General features: G+C 35.2%; 1 protein-coding gene across 3 annotated transcripts in view; it reads right to left on the reverse strand.

Annotated features, from left to right (window-relative positions):
* Positions 1-22,657, reverse strand: part of RABGAP1L (RAB GTPase activating protein 1 like) — a 684,589-nt gene that overhangs the window by 227,007 nt on the left and 434,925 nt on the right. For all 3 annotated transcript variants that reach the window (XM_089921687.1, XM_089921608.1, XM_089921651.1), the window contains 2 exons: positions 9,255-9,380; positions 6,952-7,095 (listed from right to left, as the gene is read on the reverse strand). In XM_089921687.1, the coding sequence (XP_089777813.1) occupies positions 6,952-7,095; positions 9,255-9,380 (270 nt within the window). The remainder of the gene's footprint in view (positions 1-6,951; positions 7,096-9,254; positions 9,381-22,657) is intronic.

The raw sequence follows: 22,657 nt of genomic DNA on the forward strand, positions 1-22,657 counted from the left end.
TAATCACAAAATCCTAATTTATCCCTCCCCCTGCCACCTTTCCCCTTTGGTAACCATAAGTTTGTTTTCTATGTCTGTGGGTATATTTAATCATAAAAATAACAGACTATGTTTAGTTATTTTATTCAATCCATGTATATACAGTTTAACTGTTATGAGTGTTTCTGCCACCAAAAATACTATAAAGTAACTTTAGTTATTCCAATTTATGATGAACTGAAAGATTTTTATTGGAAAAAAATCTGTCACTCCACAACTTTAAGTCAGTGATCTTTGCTCTGATTATGAGAACTAAACACTCAACAACTAAATACTATGGGTTACTGAACAGGTTCAAGGTATATAAAGTCTTTGTGAGTCTTCACAGTAATGTGAGTCTGATTTTATTGAAGCAAAATACCACTTCTATTTTTAGCAGTAAATATGCAGCTGTATTTTAAAGTACTAGGTTTAGCATGCTTATTCCCCTATTGATCATCGTTCATAATTATTCCACCCTCTATATTTCTTATTTAAAAATTGACCTTAAATGTTCCCAGGGGCACCAAAACCTGCTTCTGGAAAAACACTGCAGAGAATTTGTAATCCAAGCACTTCCAGAACAAAGCATGTAACAGTAACATTCCCCATTCACTCCACAGCATCATCTGTCTCCAAGATGCTCCCTGAAGCATGGAAGCTACACAACCAGCCATCCTTCCCTCTCACTACTACCTTAAATGAAAACATGTAATCAATAAAACTTACCCCAGATTCTCCATTAGCAAATCCTGTTTTCTCTACCTTTGAAATCTGTCCAGAGTTCAACCACTTTTCACTACCTCCACTGCCACTGCTTGGTCCAAACACCACAGATTACCTCAATTGTCTCTAACTGGTCTCCCACTTCTCCCTTCAAATTCTCCCCACATCTTTTTTCAACAATGTAACCTGAGTTCAGGATAAAACATATATCAGAGCATGTCATTCCTATACTCAACCTCTCCAGTGGTTTCCCATCTCAGTCCAGTAAAACCTAAATTCTCTACCATGGTCAAAAGACCCTGTTAAGATCTGCCATATTTCTCTTCTTTCCTTTATCTTTCTCCATAGCATTTAACACCTCTGATACACTGTATATTCTACTTAGTCATTTGTTTATTGTCTGCCTTTTCCACAAGGATAAAAACTTAATGAGGGCAAGAGTTTTATCTGTTTTTTATTTACTGTTGTATGCCTGAACTTGAATGGTGCCAAGCATTAGTAGGAGTTCAATAAACATTTGTTGAATAAATGAATATTCCTCTCAAAGTCACAGGAAGCACAGATAGTCGTTCTGCCATTTTTTAACTTGAGGTTTCTGCCTCTTTCTGTAATGTCAAAATTAACAAAAACACAAGAAAGAGCTGTTAAGACAACTGATGTGAGAACCATAAAGACCCTAGTAGGTAGGAAAGATATTAGCAGCCAGAAACGAGATTTTAGAGTTTTTTCTAGTCCTGAGGATTTCTACTGATAAGTAAAACATTAAAATAGCCTCTACAGTATTTATTGGTTAGTCAAAGCATTTTTTTCCTCTCTTGTGACCAATTACTATTCTTAAAGTTTTCAGAAAATTTTATGTTTATGTTCTTAATCTTCCTTATATCAGCCCATTGTGATGTGCTTTAAATTCAATGTATTACTTGATAAAGGTGTTAATGCTACTGTAGTAATCATAGTGCAATACATAAATGTATCAAACTAACATGTTGTGATACACTGTGATATAAGCTTACACAATGTTATATGTCAACTATATCTCAATTAAAAATTCAGTGTATCACTATTTGAGGGAGGAAAATGGGGGCAAAGAGTAAAGATATTATACAATGAATCTATTCTTCAGATAACAGCTTTAGAAAACTGCTTTGAAAGGGGGATTATACTTGGTGATATTCAATCAGATATCCCGTACTGTCATTTCTTTTCTCATCACCCTAAGAAGAAAGGAGAGGCAGGAAATATACTCCAATTTGAAGGGTCAATGATTTCCTTAAATTTCATGAAATACCAAGTTACTATATAAAGCTGAATGTATTTGATACTCTAAAACCTGAACTATCTGGGAAGAGTCAACTTTAAACAGCTGTCAGTTATCTTGTCAAGACTAAAAGAAACACTGTTTTCCTCATGTCTTTTGAAAGAAGGTGGAAGAAAAAACACTTTTGGAGGACTACTTGAAATCACTATAGTCAATAAGAAATAGAATAAAACTTCTATTAAGGTCAATGGCTAAATTTTTGGTTTTAGCAAAGAGGCGCCTCAACTGGGGGGAAAACAAAGGTGGTTAGAAAGGTAATAACGAACCAACAGCTAGTTAACCCTCTCTTAAGAGTCCCTAAAGCTGGTTGTTAGTTGAATAAATTGAGAAGCAACTAAAAGGACTATACAGGTGGATGGAGCAGAATGGAAGGTAATATTATTAAGTAAATATTTATTACGTAGCAGACAGAGTGCTAGACACTTTATATCTATAATTGCATTTAATCCTTAAAATAAACCCAGGAGCTAGGTATTGTCAGCTTCATTTTACAGAGAAGAAAACCAAGACATATATTGGTAAAGTAATGTGAAGAAAGTGATACAGGAAGGGTTAACTAAAAAGCCAAATACCTCAACGCCAATGTTAAGCTGTCTCTATGTTGCTTCTTCTATAACTGAATACATTGCTGAATTTTCCACATCAGGGTAACTGACCTCATATAAGCACAAAAGTGATTTGGGTCTTAGATCCAGCTCTTAGTTCCCATCTGTACGCAACTTCAGAGATTAAGTGAATGACTTCAATCACCAAATGAGATTCATTTTGCTCCATGTTCATTGAACACTAATCTGATCTAGGACCTGCCATCTACCAAAAAAAAAAAAATAGAAAACAAAAAATCTGCCCCTGATCACAAGGAAGACTTTTACTGAATAAAAACAACACAAAAGGCGATGCTCAAAATCCTTTGCAAAGCTGTTTGGTAGCATCTACAAAACCCTAGCTTACATATGCCCTAACCCAGAAATTTCACTCCTAGACGTGTACCCACTGAAATGGGTACACGGGCTTCCCTCGTGGCGCAGTGGTTGAGAGTCCGCCTGCCGATGCAGGGGGCGCGGGGTCGTGCCCCGGGTCCGGGAGGATCCCACATGCCGCGGAACGGCTGGGCCTGTGAGCCATGGCCGCTGAGCCTGCGCGTCCGGAGCCTGTGCTCCACAACGGGAGAGGCCACAACAGTGAGAGGCCAGCATACCGCAAAAATAAAAAATAAAAAAAATTAAAAAAAAAAGAAATGCGTACACATGTTTACCAAAAGACAAGTTCAAGAATGTTCATAGCAACACTATTCATAATAGCCCTAATCGGGAAACGACCCAAACGCCCGTCGACAATAGAATGGAAGAACAAATAAATTGTAGCATATTCACAAAATTGAAATAAACCATGCCTAGATGCACTATATGGATGAGTCTCACAAACATAATGATGAATGAAGAAGCTAGATGAAAAACAGTTCATATTGTATGATGCCATTTATATAAAGTTCAAAACCAATTAACACTAATCTAGGTGTTAAAAGTCAGGATAGTGATCACTCTTCAGAGGAGTAGTGACTGAGGGGAGGAGGGCTTATGAAATGCAGGTAATGTTCTTTTTCTTTTATCTGGGTACTTGCTACATTAGTATGTTCGGTTTGTTAAAAATCAGCATGTTTTACACTAATTTTTGCACATTTTCTTTTATTCTGTTATATTTAAATAAAAGGTTCTTTAAAAACCAATGTTTTATTCTTGGGGGATTAACAGCATAGCATTTACACTGTAATTAATACTTTTAGCCTTCTTCTTATCCCTCCATATAAACAGAGACAGATAATAAACATAGGAGGCTTTGTTCTTTAAAAAGAATTTTTTTTCATTTCAATTTTGGGCTAAATGTCAATTTACAGAGTTCCATTCATCTCAATATAAGAAAATATATTTTCAACTCTAGTTTCAAATCCTGTTGCAATCCATCTTCACCAAACAAAAGAATTAACCCTAGTCACCGCATATTTAGCTTTAAGTAAATATTTTAAATAAAACTACCGATAACTAGTTTTTGATTCCAACTGCATTGTCAGAGTCTACTAAAATTCTTCCCTTTTCTGCTACTTCATTAACTTCATATTCTTAACCTCAGAATGAATGAAGAAATCCTTAAAAACATTTAACTTAGGAAAACATGAAATGAGGATATACTTTCTAAGAGTAAAATTTCAAGCTCAATGACTTTCTCATTTTGCAATAGGATCTTTGCGCAAAATATCCTGCAGACCAATACATTTTTTTTGTCAGAATAATGAACTTTGAAAAATCAACACTTTTTCCATCTAAGAATTTCCAAGCCTTCCATTTGTAACTCAATATTAATTCATAACCATCAAGATTTAAATTGTTTTCTTTAAAAAGAGAGAATATGACGAAAACAAATACCTATGGATGATTCTATTTAAGACTATGTTTCCATTTCTTCTTTTGGAATATTTTATCACACATGAAAGAATAGCCTTGATATAAATATTTTATTAACTACAAGGAGGAAAGGGGCAAAGAGAAAACACAGACAAGCAGGAAATAAAAGTTTATCTAAAAGTTTCCTTTGCAAATTAATCCTCTGACAAAGATGACTTAGTGGAAAGAACAAATATCCTGAAGCACACTACAATACTGTTCCCAATAAACTTTATTTTGAAAGGCTATTTACTTTGTTAAGGGATGTTATCATTTATTTCCTTGGTTACCATGATGCTGTGATTACAACTTACTCTGTTTTGGAAAGCTATGCAACTTCCTTAAAAAGCTGCAGAGTACAGGTTTAAGGGAATAAAAAGTAACATGTATGATGCTCTTATTAATTTTAATGAGCATTAAGAGCTTTCAAACACTGTGATTATGAATCGCAGCTGACAACTGATGAGAAGGCTTATAAATTTACTTTTCTTTTCCTTACCATAAATGTTGCTAATTTTTTTTAGCAACTGATATTAGAAATTCAAATATCTTCAAGATGAAATTTCCTGAGGAATTATGAATCTGGGTTCCAGAAGACCCGTGGACAGTGCTCCAGTGTCAGGTATGGCACCATTCAGGTAGAGACAATTTTACAAAGTCACTATTCCAGTGTTACTACTTTACCAAAAGTGACCAAGAAATCCAATTTAACTGGTATGATTAAGCATATTCATTTCATTCTCTTTTCTATAATGAACACCACCGAACCAATCTACTCTGAAGTTAGATAATATCAGCAAAAAACATGAAGCAATGATAATAAGCATTTGCAATCTCTTACTATATATAAAGATAAAACTGTTAAAATGTCATGCCCCCACTTTTCCTATTTTTATAAATACCATGAAATACTGAACTCAGATCAGTGTGCAATAAGTAAGACCTATAAATATTTATCAAAACTAACTTTTAGTATCACCTTGTTTTAAGATTACAGAACTCAATGAATTTGGTTTTACTTTCAAAGAATATTAAACTAAATTAGAGGAGTCAGAACTGTTCACCACACCCATTTGGATAATCAGGCAAAGCAGAGTTTTTAGTACAAATGTCCAGTTTGCTTTGTGCATGCTGTGATCACACCATTTTGACTTTGAATAAGGTTTTAGCTCCTAATTTTGCATTCTTCCTTTAGGTTTAATTTAAATAGGCATTTTAGGAACTAATTTGTAAGTAAGACAAATAGAATTAATGTGTCATCAGTCAGGTACTCTGGCTGTTACAATATTCAGAATTCGGGAACATATTCTGTGTCTCTCAGCGAGTCACTCAACTCTTCTTTATCAAAATATATTACAAATGTTTTAAAATCTTACATGTTTACAAAATGCTCTGCACCCTTCATATGTTGTGCTTCTGCCAGCTAGAACCTTTGAAGAGCAAAACCCAGCTGTGCTTGCATATCAGATGGTTACTGCAGTAAGTAGGCTGAAAAGTAACAGTTATGCTTTATATAGCTTATACGTTTTTATCTTTTTTAACCTTATTTTTATAATGAAATTTCTAGTTCCTGGGGTGATTAAAATAGTTAGACTTTTCTTCTAAGGAAGAAGAAACTTTGTGTTAAAAAATATTGTAATATAAAACTGTCTAGATTATATTAAGTTTATACTTTTGATTACTCCAGCTTTTTACATTAAGACAGTTATATTTTTATATACATTTATATTCCTAATAAAAAAGTTTTTCTTATCCAGCAACGTTTTCATCACCGCGAAGACAAACATTTTGATGGGCAGTAAATGATGTATGTGTGTGTAATATTACTTACATCTTTAAAAGAGTAAAGTAAATAAATACAGCCATCTAAGGAACTAAAAACAATAAAGGAAACAAATATAGATACCTAAGGAATTCTGCAAACTAATTTTTGAAATATTCTACTGTCTAAACATATAATTATATGATATAGAAGCTTTAGTTTATCACTTCTCAATTGTCTGGTAGGAGTCTCAAACAACACACAGGAAGAGATATGAATTGAGAACTTAATTACCATAAATTTTTCATTTATATTCACTCTTGGAGTATAATTACATTACCATTAAAAACACACCTGATTCTAATTTCACTTATTTAACTTTAAAGGTCCTTGGTATTAGTAATGCATAATTATACAGATATAGGCTTATTGTGAATTTAATGATACAAATTTAATTACCTCATTTTAATTTGTAGAAATTATATATTCCTAACATTTTCATTTCTCACAAATAATAAAATTACAATTAAAGTAGTCTTTACTAAAAATTCAAATAGAACTTTTTGGTCAGTATTTATGGCTTAATGTTCTTTTTTAAGGTAAAAAGAAAATGAAGAAAATTGTTAATCATGTTAAGTAGAAACTATTTTCTATTTTGACTTAAATAGGAGAGATGGGAGTCACTCTACCTCACAAAGCAGTAAGTCAATGATGTGGAAGACCATGCAGAGTGGGAACTTGGCAGTAAAAAGAGTGAGAAACCACTGGGATGCATACATATGAGCTTCCAGGTTCAGATCAGAAAAATGGCCGTGCAGGTCCGGTAACTGCTCCTGAAAGTCAAAGTGGAAAATTGTGGGGGGAGGAACACTGAAGACGCCTCATTTCCTGCCACAACTGCGATTTATGACAAGCTTGCTATGATCACTCTCAATTTACTACAGCATTTGTTGACTTTTATATAACTACATAGAAGTGATGATAGGAGATGAGAACTGGGCATATGACAGAGAACAAGAAAGACGTGTTATGAACAAATAACAAAGATCAACTCTTGCTCACTTGACTGTTCCTGTTTCTTGGGAAATGCTTGCTCTGACAGAACACCTGTGGTCTAGTGAGTATCAGGACTCCACGGTCAAGTCACAGCACTCCATTCAGGGTTGAACTCCTAACTAGCCAAAAAAGAAATGTATCTTTTCTTTGAAGACCATTTAATATAAACATCATCTGGCTTCTATGATATTACTTCAGTACATTATGGTACTGAAGCCCAAAACATAACCGTACTTTTAACAGTCTATCTTCAACATATTAAAAATTACAAAGTACAGAAATTGTACAAGTATATAATGTATGAAATTGGATGTCTCCTGGGAAAAATACTGGGAAAAAGAGGAAAAACCCTCTTTTTCCCCGACTTATACAAGTAAATGCTTTTCAAAAGCATGAGAGGCAAAGTATAAAGCATTAGCATAGCTATTCCCATAACTGAAAGACAAAGGCAAAGATGTATAAAAGCCCACTTTAGTTTTGTTTTCATAAACAGACCACAGAAATAAAATTTTTGTACAAGATGCTCTTTGAAAAACACCCCAATGTACCCATCAGGTACTTTTAATGGGGTATTGAAGTGGTCATTCAGTTAACAGACAAAAGTGCTAACAGAAAATGCATTTGGGTTTCTTCATAGTACCATGAACATGCTATTCATTTATCAGGTACTTTTATTTGACTCTCAAAGCTCTTAAGAATACTGACCTTTGAAAAAATATGAACTTTTAAAAATGAAAGGTAAATGAAAGACAAAAAATGTGAAGAATCCCAAATATTTACTTGGAGGAATTAAATCTCTAAACAAGAGCCCATTGCTTGTACTGTCCATAGTTACCAGATTCTTGTACACAGTCTTTTCCCCCCTCAATGCCCATTTGTCATTGTGCTTACAGTTCTTTTGACATCCTCCTCCCCCTTTATTTCTTCTTCACATTTCAGGTCTTCTACCCTCCTGTATTCCCTTCTCCTAATACAGCTGTCCTTAACCTCACTGCAAACTCTCTGCCTTCCACTTCCCTGTTCTAGTCTTTGTCTCCTATTGGCTTCACTTCCCCCTTAGACACCTACTGATCTCCTGACAAGTCATGTCAATAAGCTCCTACCAGTATCCTCTACTGCCACATCCCAGTAACCTTCCTCCCCAACCACTTTACTTTTCCCCAATATGGAATCAATTCAATCATGTATTTTCTTCACATTTCTCTTGGATTCCCAATACCTCTTATAGAGAAAGCCATATAAACATGTTGCATAGACCCATTACAAATTTAAGATTTACAACCTTAGGTGGAATTTCAAAGCTACTCAGTAATTCCTTTAACAGCACTAGACAATAATTTTGTCCTTGCTCACAATCTTTTTTATGACAGATATATAAAAGAATACCTATTTCTCATACATATAATTTACACATATACATTATGAAATAGTTAACAACATTGTTTGAGATCTGGAAATTACAGAGGAAAAAATTTAAAGTATGTCCCTACACTACAATACTTTAGGTGGTTTTTAATTTCATCAATATCTTTCTGTCTCTTTAAAGTGTTCTCTACATGTGGACCTAAATATGGTACTGGTGCTAATTAATATTGAGAAAAATCTTAAGTATTTCAGCTTTTATTATGTAAATATCTTCATTTATTTACAAATAATACTGGGAAATCTCTTTACTGACTTAATTCACCATATTCGCACTTCAAAGTGTATTAAGTTGAATATTTTAAATGGAAGACTATTTTTATAAATGGTCAAGTAGTTAAATAAATATTTTATGATATTAAGACCACCGTAGATATTGGTCAGAAACCAAATCCATTTACCTTTTCTGTAACTTTCCATTAGATTTTCATAAACCATTATTTTTCAATTTTATTGGACTTTCCCTGTAAGTCAACAAATCCCTGAGTGATAAAACTTCCTAATGTTTATTTACCTGCATTAGTCTCTCCAACTGATAGAACTTGCAGTGAAGATCTTCAAAGTTGTTTTTGTAGAGGTCTCGTAAACCATAGTCATACATGATTTTCACCAAAACACAGAATGCTTGTTCCTCTGGCATCTACAGGAAAACATATACATACAGAACATGACTGAGTGGCATTTGACCAGAATGTCAGAAACATTCCTTCATGTTATTATAAGTCCCCTGTATTAGTGGTTGAAGGTCACTAGTGAATGAAATTCTCCAGAGCCAGCTTTCTGCAGTGACACAGGTAAAATCTGTGTTCCAAGTTTCAAGCTTCCCTAGTTGAGATGAATTTCCCTCTTTTGCTAACTTTAATCACCTTGTCATTCACTCTTAAGCCATCTTAAAAATAGGTAATACAGTCAGATGATGTAAAAATTCAAAACAATTTAGAAGTATATAAAGGTTAAAAAAAGTCTCACTCCTCTCTATCCCTATATCCACTAATCCCTGTATCTGTCCCCCCAACCTCTTTTGCATAATCTCATTAACTACTCAATAATTTCTCATATATCCTGCCAGTGTTTCTTTATGCAAATAAAAGAATTACATTTCTTATTTTATTTTTTCCCTTTCCTATATAAAAGATAGCATTCTAAATACATTGCTATGCACCTTGCTTTTCTCCCTCAATAATTCCCAAAAGAGGGATTGCTGAGTCAAAGGATAAAATGCATTTTTAATTTTGATAAATAGTATGATACTGTCCTCCCAGAATCTTGATGTTGCTATTTTTCTGTCTATAAAAAGGTCTTCAGCTGTTTCAGAAGCTTATGAGCTTCTCTCATTAAGATTTAAATGACAAATAAAATCTGATATACCTTCCCAGATATTTTTATCTGAACAGAGAATAAAATCTGAAATCAAAAGAACCAATCTCTAAATTATGGTATCAATAAGCTGAAAGAATTTAGAGAGGGACATATTCAATATTTTAGAATTTGTACCAAGCAAACAGAAAAGGTTGTCCTTACTCAAGGTCCTAGGATGTAACTATTATGTAAACATTTACTTTAAATGTCACTTCTTTGAAAGTCTGACCTTGGCTGATTTCGGTATTTGACACATTTGTTAGACCAACTTCCTGCCTGAATAATTGAATCAAGTAGAGTTCTGTTTACCCGCTTAGAAATGTAACTGTTTATTTAAGTTCCTATACAAACTGACCACTTCTGTTTTCTACTATAAACCATGAAATATGTAAATTAGTTAAATAAAATCTCCTAAAGTTAAATAAGTACAGTTAGCTGTTGTCATTTTGCTTCTCTAAATATTTGCTTATTTCTTTTTTACCTATGAGTTGGGGGCCTTGGCTTTGACCCCAGCTGTTCAAGTCAGCAGACATTTTTCAGTTTTTATGCAGTTATTTAGAACGTAAGCACACTGTATTTTTTACCCCTTTAGCAATTCTGTCATTGAAGCTTCAAGTGACACTAATGTGCACATGAACAGTCTACAATACTTCTCTTACTACCAAGTTATAAGCCTCTTTGTCTTCTCCCTGATTTCTACTAAAATGGCTATACAAAAATGCTGCCCGTAAGATAACTGTAACCAGCCCTAGAGAAACTAGTTCACTCAACTTTTCCCTCTTCCTAAGTAAGTGATGACTAGTTGAATATACAAGGTATAAAAGGGATTAACCTTTATTTCCTTGAATGTGGTGAGACCATTAAAACAAAAGTTTAAACACCCTTCAGCATTCATACATGCAGTCACTGAACATATAAGATGCAATGTACTGTTTGTTCTAGGCCCTGGATACAGAGGTGAAAGTAGAGTGCCTTCCCAAAGGACAAGGAAATAGGCAACTCTACTTGAGTCTGATACAGACACAGAAGTCGTGGAGTAGGGGAGGATGGGAGTGTGGAAGAGGTGTTAGATGTCGCTACAGTTACAGTGCAAATAGAGGGATGGCCAGATATGAGCTTTATCAGGATAAACTATTTAAGAAAATGACAAATAGACATAAATTTCTGCTTTGCTTTTAGATATGGAGCTTAAATTTATTCATATTCATTCAGTCACACTCATTCTCCCTCTCTCCCGGCACCCATCTCTGTCTCTATCTCTTGGTCCCCTTCCCCTCTCCCTCCACCACCTTCCCCATTCAACTGTCTGTCTCTCACACATATACAAACAATATATTTAATAAATGTTCTTTAAAAACAAAAGCATTTGAAAGTTTGAACTTGATCCCTAAAAATAAAACTGACAATCCCAGCCTATTTTTAAAAGTATATCTATATTTTGGGTGGGCGGCAGCCTTGGAGTTAGTATCCTTCAGGTCTAGCTTCAGCAATATAGCCAAGGTTTTGATTTTTAGTTAGTTCACGTGTTACATGAAAACAGTAGACTAAACCTACAAAATACCAGTCCAGCTGAGTAGAATCAATACTGGCTATCTGTGAAGACTAAGGTCAGACATAATAAGCTCTTATGGGATCTCAGATACTACCTCAACATGAAAGTGACTAAAAATGAATCCCTGTGAAAACAGAAAAATGGTTGCTAACAAAATGAGTGAGAAAGTAATGGGAAACAGTTATAATCCTTTGGAAAGTGGAAATTCAACCTTCTCTTTCTGGTTTAAAGATGAAATGAGATCTATTTAGCATGTCTAATTAAGCTTCCCTTGGTATTTCTCTTTCTTCAATTAATGTATTCATTATTACTAGCAGCAAGCAGGGTGAGCACACAAAATTAGCAAAAATGTCAAAGATTTTAAAAATGAGAATATCTAAACATGTATAAAATATAGCTAGACAACAAATACCGATTGACATTTACACTGCAGAGAAAAAAGGAAGTTCACACATAGACTTATAATGGTGTTTTGCTTTGAAGTATAAGACAATGCATGTTTTTGAAATACACCTCAGTGAAGTGTCAATAACAGGGAGTGAAGGCTGAGCCTAGATTGATGATATTGTAAAACATAAGATATATGATAAAAACATACTTTGGAAATTATAAACAATAATCACTAGTGGCTACTAATGACTTCAATGATGGCAGAAAAACTTACAACAATAAATTATAGCTTTGTTAATGCAAATAAATATAATACTAATTATAATAAGAAGTTGGGTAATAGGGACCTAGCTGTAACGTTAGCAGTAGTTGGCCATTACCATAACTCATCAAATATAGAAAATAAATAAACTGGAGTTGAGAAGCAATGCTCAACAACACATCATTATATGCTACTTCCATCAGATAAAACAGACATAAACAGACTAAAAAGTATAGATAACAGTTAAATGTGGCAAAATAATTAGTATTTACCACTTTCTGTTTTTAATATATGTAATTGTAAGTTTATATCATTTAATTTTTCCCAGCTTTATTGAGATATAATTGACATACAACATTGTGTAAGTTTAAGGTGTACAAAGTGATGATTTTATTTATGTATATATACATATATCATCTCACATAGTTACGATTTTTGTTTTTTATGGTGAGAATTTTTGTCTTTTTTGTGGTAAGCAATTTTCAAATATACAATACAGTATTGTCAACTACAGTTACTATGCTGTACATTACATCCCCTGAACTTATTAATCTAATAACTGGAAGTTTGTACTCTTTCACCACACTCACCCATTTTCCACATCTCCCACACCTGGCGACCATCAACCTCCTCTTTGTCTTTTTTTGTTTTTTTAAATCTTGTGGCCACGCCACAGGGCCTGTGGGATCTTAGTTCCCCTACCAGGGAGTGAACCCATGTCCCCTGCAGTGGAAGCATGCAGTCAACCACTGGACCACCAGGGAAGTCCCAACCATCAACAAACGTTTTCAGTTTCCACATATAAGTGAGATCATACATGTCTTTCTCTGACTGACTTACTTCACTTAGCATAAAGCCCTCAAGGTTCATCCACGTTGTCACAAATAACAGAATTTCCTTTTTATGGCTAAATAGTATTCCCCAATATGTATATACCACATTTTCTTTATCCATCCATCACTCAATAGACACTTAGATTGTTTCCATGTGTCACTATTGCAACTAATGCTGCAATGAATGTGGGGTGAAGACATCTCTTTGAGTTAGTGTCTTTGTTTCCTTTGAATAAATACTCAGAAGTGGAATTGCTGGATCAAATGGTAGTTCTATTTTTGACTCTTTGAGGAACCTCCATACTGTTTTCCACAGTAGCTGCACCAATTCACATTCCCACCAACAGTGCACAAGGGATCCCTATTCTCCATATCCTCCCAACACTTGTTAATTCTTGTCTTTTTGATGATAGCTATTCTAACAGGTGTAAGGTGATATTTTGTTGTGGTTTTAATTTGCACTTCACTAATGATTGGTGATATTGAGCACTTTTTCATGTACCTGATGGCCATCTGTATGTCCAGAAAAAAAGTTTTCAACCTTTCACCATTGAGTATGTTAGCTGCTGGCTTGTCATATATGGCCTTTATTATGTTGAGGTACGTGTCATCTATACCCAGTATGTTGACAGCTTTTCTCACGCATGGATGTTGAATTTTGTCAAATGCTTTTCTGCATCTATTGAGATGATTATATGTGATTTTATTAATGTGATACATAACTTTTATGACTTGCATATGTTGAACCATCCTTGCATCCCAGGGATGAATCCCATTTGATCATGGAATATGATCCTTTTAATGTGTTGTTCAATTTAGTTTGCCAGTATTTCTGTTGAGAACTTTTGAATGTCATCAGGGATGTTGGCTTACAGTTTTCTTTTCTTGTAGTATCCTTCTCTGGTTTTGGTATCAGGGTAAAGCTTGCCTTGTAAAATGAGTTTGGGAGTTTTCCCTCCTTTTCAATTTTTCTGGAAGAGTTTGAGAAAGATTGGTACTAATGCTTCTTAAAATGTTTGGTTTTAATGTTTGGTAGTATGCACCAGTGAAACCATCTTGTCCCAGGCTTTTATTTGTTGGGGGAGTTTTGATTCTTGATTTAATCTCCTTACTTGTTACCGGTCTATTCAGATTTTCTATTTCTTGAGTCTTGTGTGTTTCTAGAAATTTATTCATTTTTTCTAGGTTATCCAATTTGTCGGTGTATAATTTTTCACAGTAGTCTCTTACGATCCTTTGTATTTCTGAGGTATCAGCTGTAATGTCTCCTCTTTTTAAATAATTTTATTTATTTGCACCCTCTTTTTTTTTTAGTTAATCTAGCTAAAAGTATATAATTTTGCTTATCTTTTCAAAGAATCAACTCTTAGTTTTGTCAATCTTTCCCATTGTTTTTCTATTCTCTACTTTATTTGTCTTATAGTCTTTATTATTTCCTTCCTTCTACTAACTTTGGTCTTAGTCTGTACTACTTTTTCCAGTTCCTTGAGGTGTAAAGTTAGATTGTTCATTTGAGATATTTCTCTTTTCCTGATGTATGCATTTGTCACTATAAGATTCCCTCTTAGAACTCCTTTTGCTGCCTCCTATAAGTTTTGATATGTTGTGTTTCTATTTTCACTTGTCTCAAGATTTTTCTTTTTTTCTGCGATATGTGGGCCTCTCACTGTTGTGGCCTCTCCCATTGCGGAGCACAAGCTCTGGTCGCGCAGGCTCAGCGGCCATGGCTCACGGGCCCAGCTGCTCTGTGGCATGTGGGATCTTCCTGGACCGGGGCACGAACCCATGTCCCCTGCATCGGCAGGCGGACTCTCAACCACTGCGCCACCAGGGGAGCCCAAGATATATATTCTTTAATTTCTCTTTTTTCATCCATTGTATGTTCAGGAGTGTGTTTTTAATTTGCACACATTTGTGAATTTTCCAGCTTTTGTCCTGTTATTAGCTTCTAGTTTCATAACACTGTGGTTGTAAAAGATACTTTATATAACTTCTATCTCAAATTTGTTGAGACTTTTTCTGTGACCTAACATGTGATCTATCCTAGAAAATGTTCCATGTGTGCTTAAGAAGAATGTGTTGCTGCTGGTGGATGGACTGTTCTGTGTATATGTTAGGTCTATTTGGTCTACAGTACTGCTAAAATCTGCTGTTTCCGTATTGATTCTCTGCCTGGATATCTATCCATTGTTGAGAGTGGGGTACTGAAGTACCCAAATATTACTGTATTGCTATTTATTTCTTCTTTTAGTTATGTTTCTATTTGCTTTATATATTTAGGTGCTCTGAACATACAGGTGAGTGCATACAAATTTTACAATTTGTTATATCTTCTTGATGGTTTGACTCCTTTATCATTATACAACTTTCTTCTTCTGTTTTGAACATTTTTACCTTAAAGTCTATTTTGTCTGATATAAGCATATAGCTACCTCTACTTTCTTTTGGTTATCACTTACTTGAAATATCTTTTTCTACCCCTTCACTCTCAGTCTATGTGTGTCCTTAAAGCTAAAGTGAGACTCTTTAGGCAGTATACCATTGGATCCTGCTTCTTTTTTTCCTTTGTCCAGTCAGCCATTCCACATCTTTTGATTAAATAATTTATCCATTTAAAGTATTATTGATAGATAAGGACTCACTATTAACATTTTGTTAATTGTGTTCTTTTTTGTAAATCCTTTGCTCCTTGCTTCCGCTCTTACAGTCTTCCTTTGTGATTTGATGATCCTTTGTAATGGTATGCTTTGATTCTCTTTTCTTTGGTGAATCTACTGTCGGTTTTTGCTTTATGGTTAACAAGAGTCTTACATAAAACATCTTATAGTTATAACATCCTATTTTAAGTTGATAACAACTTAACTTTGATAGCATTCAAAAACTTCATACTTTTATTTCTTCCCACCTCACACTTTAAGTTACTGATGTTACAATTTACATCTTTTTTATATATATTGTGATAAAAATTGCTGTAGTTGAGGTTATTTTTAATACACTTGTTTTGTAACTTTTTTTTTTTTTGCGGTATGTGGGCCTCTCACTGTTGTGGCCTCTCTCATTGCGGAGCACAGGCTCCGGACGCGCAGGCTCAGCAGCCATGGCTCACGGGTCCAGCCGCTCCGCGGCATGTGGGATCTTCCTGGACCGGGGCATGAACCCGTGTCCCCTGCATCAGCAGGCGGATTCTCAACCACTGCGCCACCAGGGAAGCCCATGTTTTGTAACTTTTTAAAAAGAGTTGTAAATGAATTATGTACTACCATTATGTATTAGAGAATCTGACTTTAACTGTGTATTTACCATTACCAGTGAATTTTACACATTCATGTTTTTATGATGTTAATCAGCATCCTTTTATTTCAGCTTGAAGAATGCCCTTTAGTATTTCTTGAAAGGCAGGTCTAGTGATGATGAACTCCCTCAGCTTTTGTTTGTTTGGGAAAGTCTTTATCTCTATTTCATTTACAAAGGACAGCTTTACCAGGTATAGTATTCTTGGTTGACAGTTTTTTTCTTTCACTATTTTGAATATATCATCCCACTTCTTCCTGGCCTACAGTGTTTCTATTGAGAAACTAAATAGTCTTATGACTCTGTAAATAGTCTTATATATGATGAGTAGCTTTTCTCTTGCTGCATTCAAAATTCTTTGTCTTCAATTTCTGGCAATTTAAATATAATGTGTCTTGGTGCAGCCCTTTTCAGATTCTAACCACTGAGGTCTTTTGGGCCTCATAAATCTGGAAGTTCATTCTCCCCCTAAGTTTGGGAAGTTTTCATCCATTATTGCTTTAAATAGATTTCTGTCCCCTTCTCTTTCTCTTTTATTTCTAGGATTCCCATAATGTATAGATTGTTTAATTTCATAGTATCCAATAAGTCTTTCTCCACTCTTTTTCTTTTTGTTCCTCTGACTTGTATTTCAAATGACCTACCTTCTAGTTCACTAATTCTTTCTTATGTTTGGCTGAGTGTGTTGTAGCTCTCTATTGAAGTCATCAGTTCTGTCATTGTATTTTTCAGATCTAGGATTTCTATCTGTTTGACATTTCTATTGTTTTGTTGAACCTGTTTTTTTCATCACTGCTTTCCTAACTTCATTTAGTTGTCTGTGTGTCCTTGTAGTTCACCAAACTTCTTTTAGAGGATTATTCTGAATTCTCTGTCAAATAGTTCATAGATCTCTATTTCTTTAGAGTCAGTTATTTGATCTTTATTGGTTTCCTTTGGTAATGGCATGTTTACCTGATTCTGCATGATCCTTGATCCTCTGCATTGCTATCTGCACATTTGAGTAAGCAGTCTCCCTCTTACAGACATTACAGGTTTGCTGTGGCATGGAAAGACCTTCACCAGTTAGCTCAGTTTGGAATAATGCTGGTAGCATCCATGGGGAAAAGCAGGACTTGATCTCAAAGTCTTTAGTTGGGAGAGGCCACTGTTCATGCTCTGAGGTTGGGGTAGGGAGTGGTGGTGACACTGGGTTGGCTCTGTGGTTAGGTGGGCCTGCTGGTTGGGATCCACATACAATCAGGGCCATTGGGTGAACTCGCTGATTGGGTGGGGCTGCTGGCTGTGCTCCATGGTCAGATTGGCCACTAGCGGGGCTCTGCAATCACCTCTGGATAGGCAAGTTCACAGGCTATGTTCCCTGGCAGGGTGGCACCATTGGGTAGACTCTACAATTAGGAAGAGCTATGGACTGAGTTCTGCAATAGCTCCTCGTTGGATGAGGTATCAGGTTGTGCTCCCCACCAGATGGTGCCACTGGCTGGACTCTATTTAGGTGGGGCCACGGGCTGTGCTTCGAAGTTGGGCAGGACCACAGGCTTGGCTTCATGATCAGATAGGCTGTTGGCTGTGTTCCACTGTTGGGCAAGATAACAGAATGGGCTCTCTAATCAAGAAGGGCTTCCAGCTATATCACACAGCTGGGTGGGGCTAAAGACTTCGCTGTGTGGTCAGGTAGGGTTACTATCCAGGCTCCTTGACTAGATGAGGCCGCAGGCTGTGTTTAGCAATTAGGCAGGACTGTAGGCTCGGCTTCATGGCTTGATGGTACTATAGGCTGGGCTCTGAGGCTGCCCAGGGTGACTCTTCAGGCTACCTGGTTATGCAGGGGCAGAGGCTATGCCTAACAGTTGGGCAGGGCTGCTACCTTGGCTTTCTGACTGAGCAGGGCTGTAAGATGGGATCTGCAGCTGCTCTGGTTCTCTGGACAAACTTCCTAGAAGGTCAGGACTGAAGCCTAAACTGGCAATTGTGTGGGGCCTGTGAATTTGCGTCCCTGCCTGGGCAGGGCAGTAGAACAGGCTCTACAGACATTATGCCCCACTGACAGAGGATCTAAATCCAGCAGAACTGCCAAAAGCCTGGACTTAATCCCCTGGCTGCACTCTTTTTGTGCCAGATACAAAATAAGACTCTACACTTATAATACAAGGTATTCAATATTCATAAAAACCCTAGAAGGATGATAATATTATTTTCACTTTATATTATAAATGAAGAAACTGAAGCTCAGGAAACTTGTCCAAGGTCATGTAACTTGAAAGGTATTAAACCACAATTCAAATTCACAGTTGTGCTTTTTACTATCCTTTGAAGGAGTTCAGCTTTGAAAGGGCAAAGAAACCTGAGAGAGCTAAATGGGAGGATCAAAAGAGGATTTTTTTTTTAAGGTAAAATGTCTTGAGTATATTTATAGGACACAAAGAGAAGATGCTGGGTAATGGCTCCAAAGCACTGATGCAAGAATTAACAGAGAACAGGAAAACCTCTTGGATTTATAAGGAAAAAGTGATTTAGGAATACAGAAGGGCTTGTTTAAAATATACTAAAACTCTTATTGTAAAGAATCACTATAAGGTAACGTGATGTATCTGTCTAGCATCCCATCTCCCTATCATCTGATGTCAAAATCTCCTTTCTTTTAGGAAAACCATTCCATTTTTCAGGAGGAGTTGATCCAGTTCACTGTCAGCACTGAGGTGGACTCAAGACTGGGCCAGCCCAACCAGATACCTTACCTTCCTGCCCTTAGTAATTGATTCAAGGATGGCAGATTCCCAAGGCAGGCCAACCAGAATCCTTCAGGGTTTTTGTTTGCTTATTTGTTTTGTTTTGTTTGTTTGTTTGTTTAAGTACAGGAGCTATAGCAAAAGATGATCCCTTTTAAATGAAGTTGTAAAACTGAAAGGATATGAAGCCGGGCCAGTCTGCAGCCAGGCTGCCCACTTTGTGGCCTGCCCATATAAGTTAAGGCAAGAAAATTTAAGCAGAACAGAGATACAGAGACACAGATTTCTGATGACAAAGTATGAACTCTGGAATCCAACCATATCAAAAGCATCTCTGCTCTGGACTTCCCAGTTATGTGAGCCAATATATTTCCTTTTTAATTTAAACTACTTTTAGTTAATGTTACGTCACATGTAGCAGAAAGATTCCTAAATAATATAATGGCACAAGTATTTTCACTTATATATACATATAAAGACACTAGGAAGCCTCTATTTTGTTACCTTGGACTCTGTAGAATCCTTATTTTCAGGAAAACTAAGAAGTAGCTCTGCTTCTCATTTCTGATGCCCACTGGTTAAATCTTACCTGAAACTTGTCTTTTTTGGGGGGAAGCATTTAAAGATCTGTAATTTTTAAACCTTATATTATTTTGAAATATGGCACACAGAAGAATATATAAAAGTTAAATTTATACTTCAATGAATATACAATTATGAAGTAAAAACAGATTAAGAACTAGAATACTGTTAATACTCCTGAAGATCCCTATGTGTCCTCACCCAGGCACGACTCCCAATTTCTCCTCAGAGAAATCACTGTCCTGATTTGAACAGTAATCACTTCACTGGTATTATTTATATTTTCCATGCATGGAGCATCCTAAAATAGAGTTTACTTTTGTCTGTTATTGAATTATACTAAAATGGAATCATACCAAATGATACCAATAATTTGCTTTCTTACTAAACATTATGTTTGTATGATTCATTCACATTAGCCTACGTAGTGTGAAACGTTTCTTTACTTGCTGTATAGTGTTCCACAAAATGAATATACCACAATTTATCCATTTTAATTTCTAATTATAATTCTAATATTAGACATTATAATAGTGGGCATTTGAGTTGTTCGACTATTATAAACACTGATCCTAAAACAATTTTAATACATGATTTTAGTGTACATGTTCATAAATTTGACTAAAGTATATATCTAGGAGTGGAGCTGTCTGGTATGCATATCTTTATCAGATAAAAGCCAAACTGGTTTCCAAACGAGTTGTGCCTGGTTACAGTTTTTGAAAAAAAACAATACTTTTAAACATTCTGGGTTATCCAAAAATAATGCTTTTTGCAGTTGGAAAGCTTCCATACATGTTGATATTAGTTTACATAGAGTGATTTAACCTTAAAAAGGAGCATAATTTTCTGAAAGTCTAAAAAAGTATATGTTCAATTAAAAAAAAAACCTTAAAGCTGCTTGACAATAAATATGTGAGAGAAATATATTGGGGTTAAAAATTATCTAAAATATTTTATACGATTCTTAGCATAAATGAAATATATAAGAGGACATTATTTATTACACTAATAATATAATGATGATATTACTGATAATTATTACATATTTAACTTCAAAGGCAGATAAACGCTATAATGGTTACAAGCAATCTGTGCTGTAACAGTTTTTCCGAACTGTAAATGATAAATTTCTTATAATTCCATCAATAGATATAACAGCATCTATGTGATAAACACTTAATTCTTCCACTGCTTAAACTACTACAAGTTACAAAGCTTCTGGAAATTTCCAAGCACCAGGAGAAGATACTTATTTCTTAAAACTATCTAGACATGGAAAAACTAAAATTCTAAATTTTTGTTCTTGATCCTACTTTCATTTTTGGTCTTTCTTTCCTCTTAGGCAGTGAATGTGAAATATAAATGACCATGGGTGAGGAAAAGACAGCATCCCAAAAAGAAGCAGGTCCTGACAATGATTAATATGGAGTTGCCAAAGGATGTCTGGCAGCAAAAAGAAGCAATAGCTTATGTAACTGATAAAAAATTAGTCAGTAAGACCCTAATAACATATCTCCCTGGAACCCGAGGTAGTGTATTTGATGAATTGTTTAAGCTAGAGTGTATTCTTCTACCTATTTAAACCACAGAGGCAAAATTAAATATGGATAAGAAAACATTACAGTTAACTTCTCTTATTTAAATTGGTTAATGGATGGGTTGGTCAGTCAATGAAATATGCTGATTAACAGAATTATCACATATACTTTTAATTAAAAATTACAATGTAAGATTTTTTTCATTAACACTGAATATCAGTTCATCTTTCCTCCAGGATTCTGAAGGCATTTCTATATTTCCAGTTATTTTTACAAGCCATGGCAACAACTGCATAGTTCTATTAATGTAGAAAGTGTAGAAACTAAACTGAATTTCTATTCATCTCGTCACATACTTTGGAGGTAATTTTGTTGTATATGTTTACAATGGCCGACTTTCCATGACCCTTGTAATAGGACAGTAGATAATGTAAAAAAAAAAAAAAAATCTGGGTTATTTGAGTTTCCTAGTTATTTGAATCACTGCCTCTCTTTTTTTTCGGGGAGGAAGTATGTCCAGAGAAATATGAACTTACAGTTAACTAAACTTCTGTTAAGTCTCAGAACAGATTTCCTGGAGTGATATTCTTCTCACTGAAGTTTAATCAATATATTATAATGTGTTTAATGGGGCTACAGGTCTAAAATGCTGAACTGTGACATATTCAAAGATTACTTTGTGGAAGATAAAGCTTCACTATCCATGGCTTGGACATCAGCTGCTCGTCAGAATGATCATAAAATCTCCTTTTAGATGAATGGTGGTTATGAAACTTGGTGAACACGTCTATGTCACTGTTTATAGTCTCCAGCCCCCTGTGGTAGGGACCTGACTATTCTAACTACTAGGTGGGTTTAGTAATAGAACAAAGGCTCCAAGAATTTGTGACTATAAAGTACTTGATTATCACAAGAAATCTGAAGAACATGGGCTGTGGAGATGACAAAAAAAAGGACAGCAAGGAGAAGATCAAAAAGACCATAAACAGATAACGATGCCACAGAGAAAGAAGTCAAAGTTAAAGTGAATAATCACAATAGAACCACCATATATTATTAGTATCATTAAAATCAAATGGTCAGCATTAGGACCACGAGTCTATTATAATTGTTCTTCGTTTCCAGAATGCAAACCTAAAAGAAATGCTTTTGTTTTAAACTTGCTGGACCTCTCTGCTGCATTTGACATTATACAATGCTGCTTCTCTGTTGAAAATCCAGAAATTCTTCAAGGATTCCTCTTCCTCATCAGCCCTCTAAATATCTGGCATTCCTGGGATCTATTCTGTTCTTCTTCTTCTATTTATTCTTCTTATATGGTCTAATCCACTCTCATGATTTCAGCTTTGATTCCTCCCCCAGTGTCAGTCTCCAGTAA

The sequence above is a fragment of the Delphinapterus leucas genome, chromosome 1, assembly GCF_059928025.1.
Source record: "Delphinapterus leucas isolate spDelLeu-1000000601 "Yukka" chromosome 1, BTC_Dleu_Yukka2, whole genome shotgun sequence".
Lineage (NCBI taxonomy): Eukaryota > Metazoa > Chordata > Mammalia > Artiodactyla > Monodontidae > Delphinapterus > Delphinapterus leucas.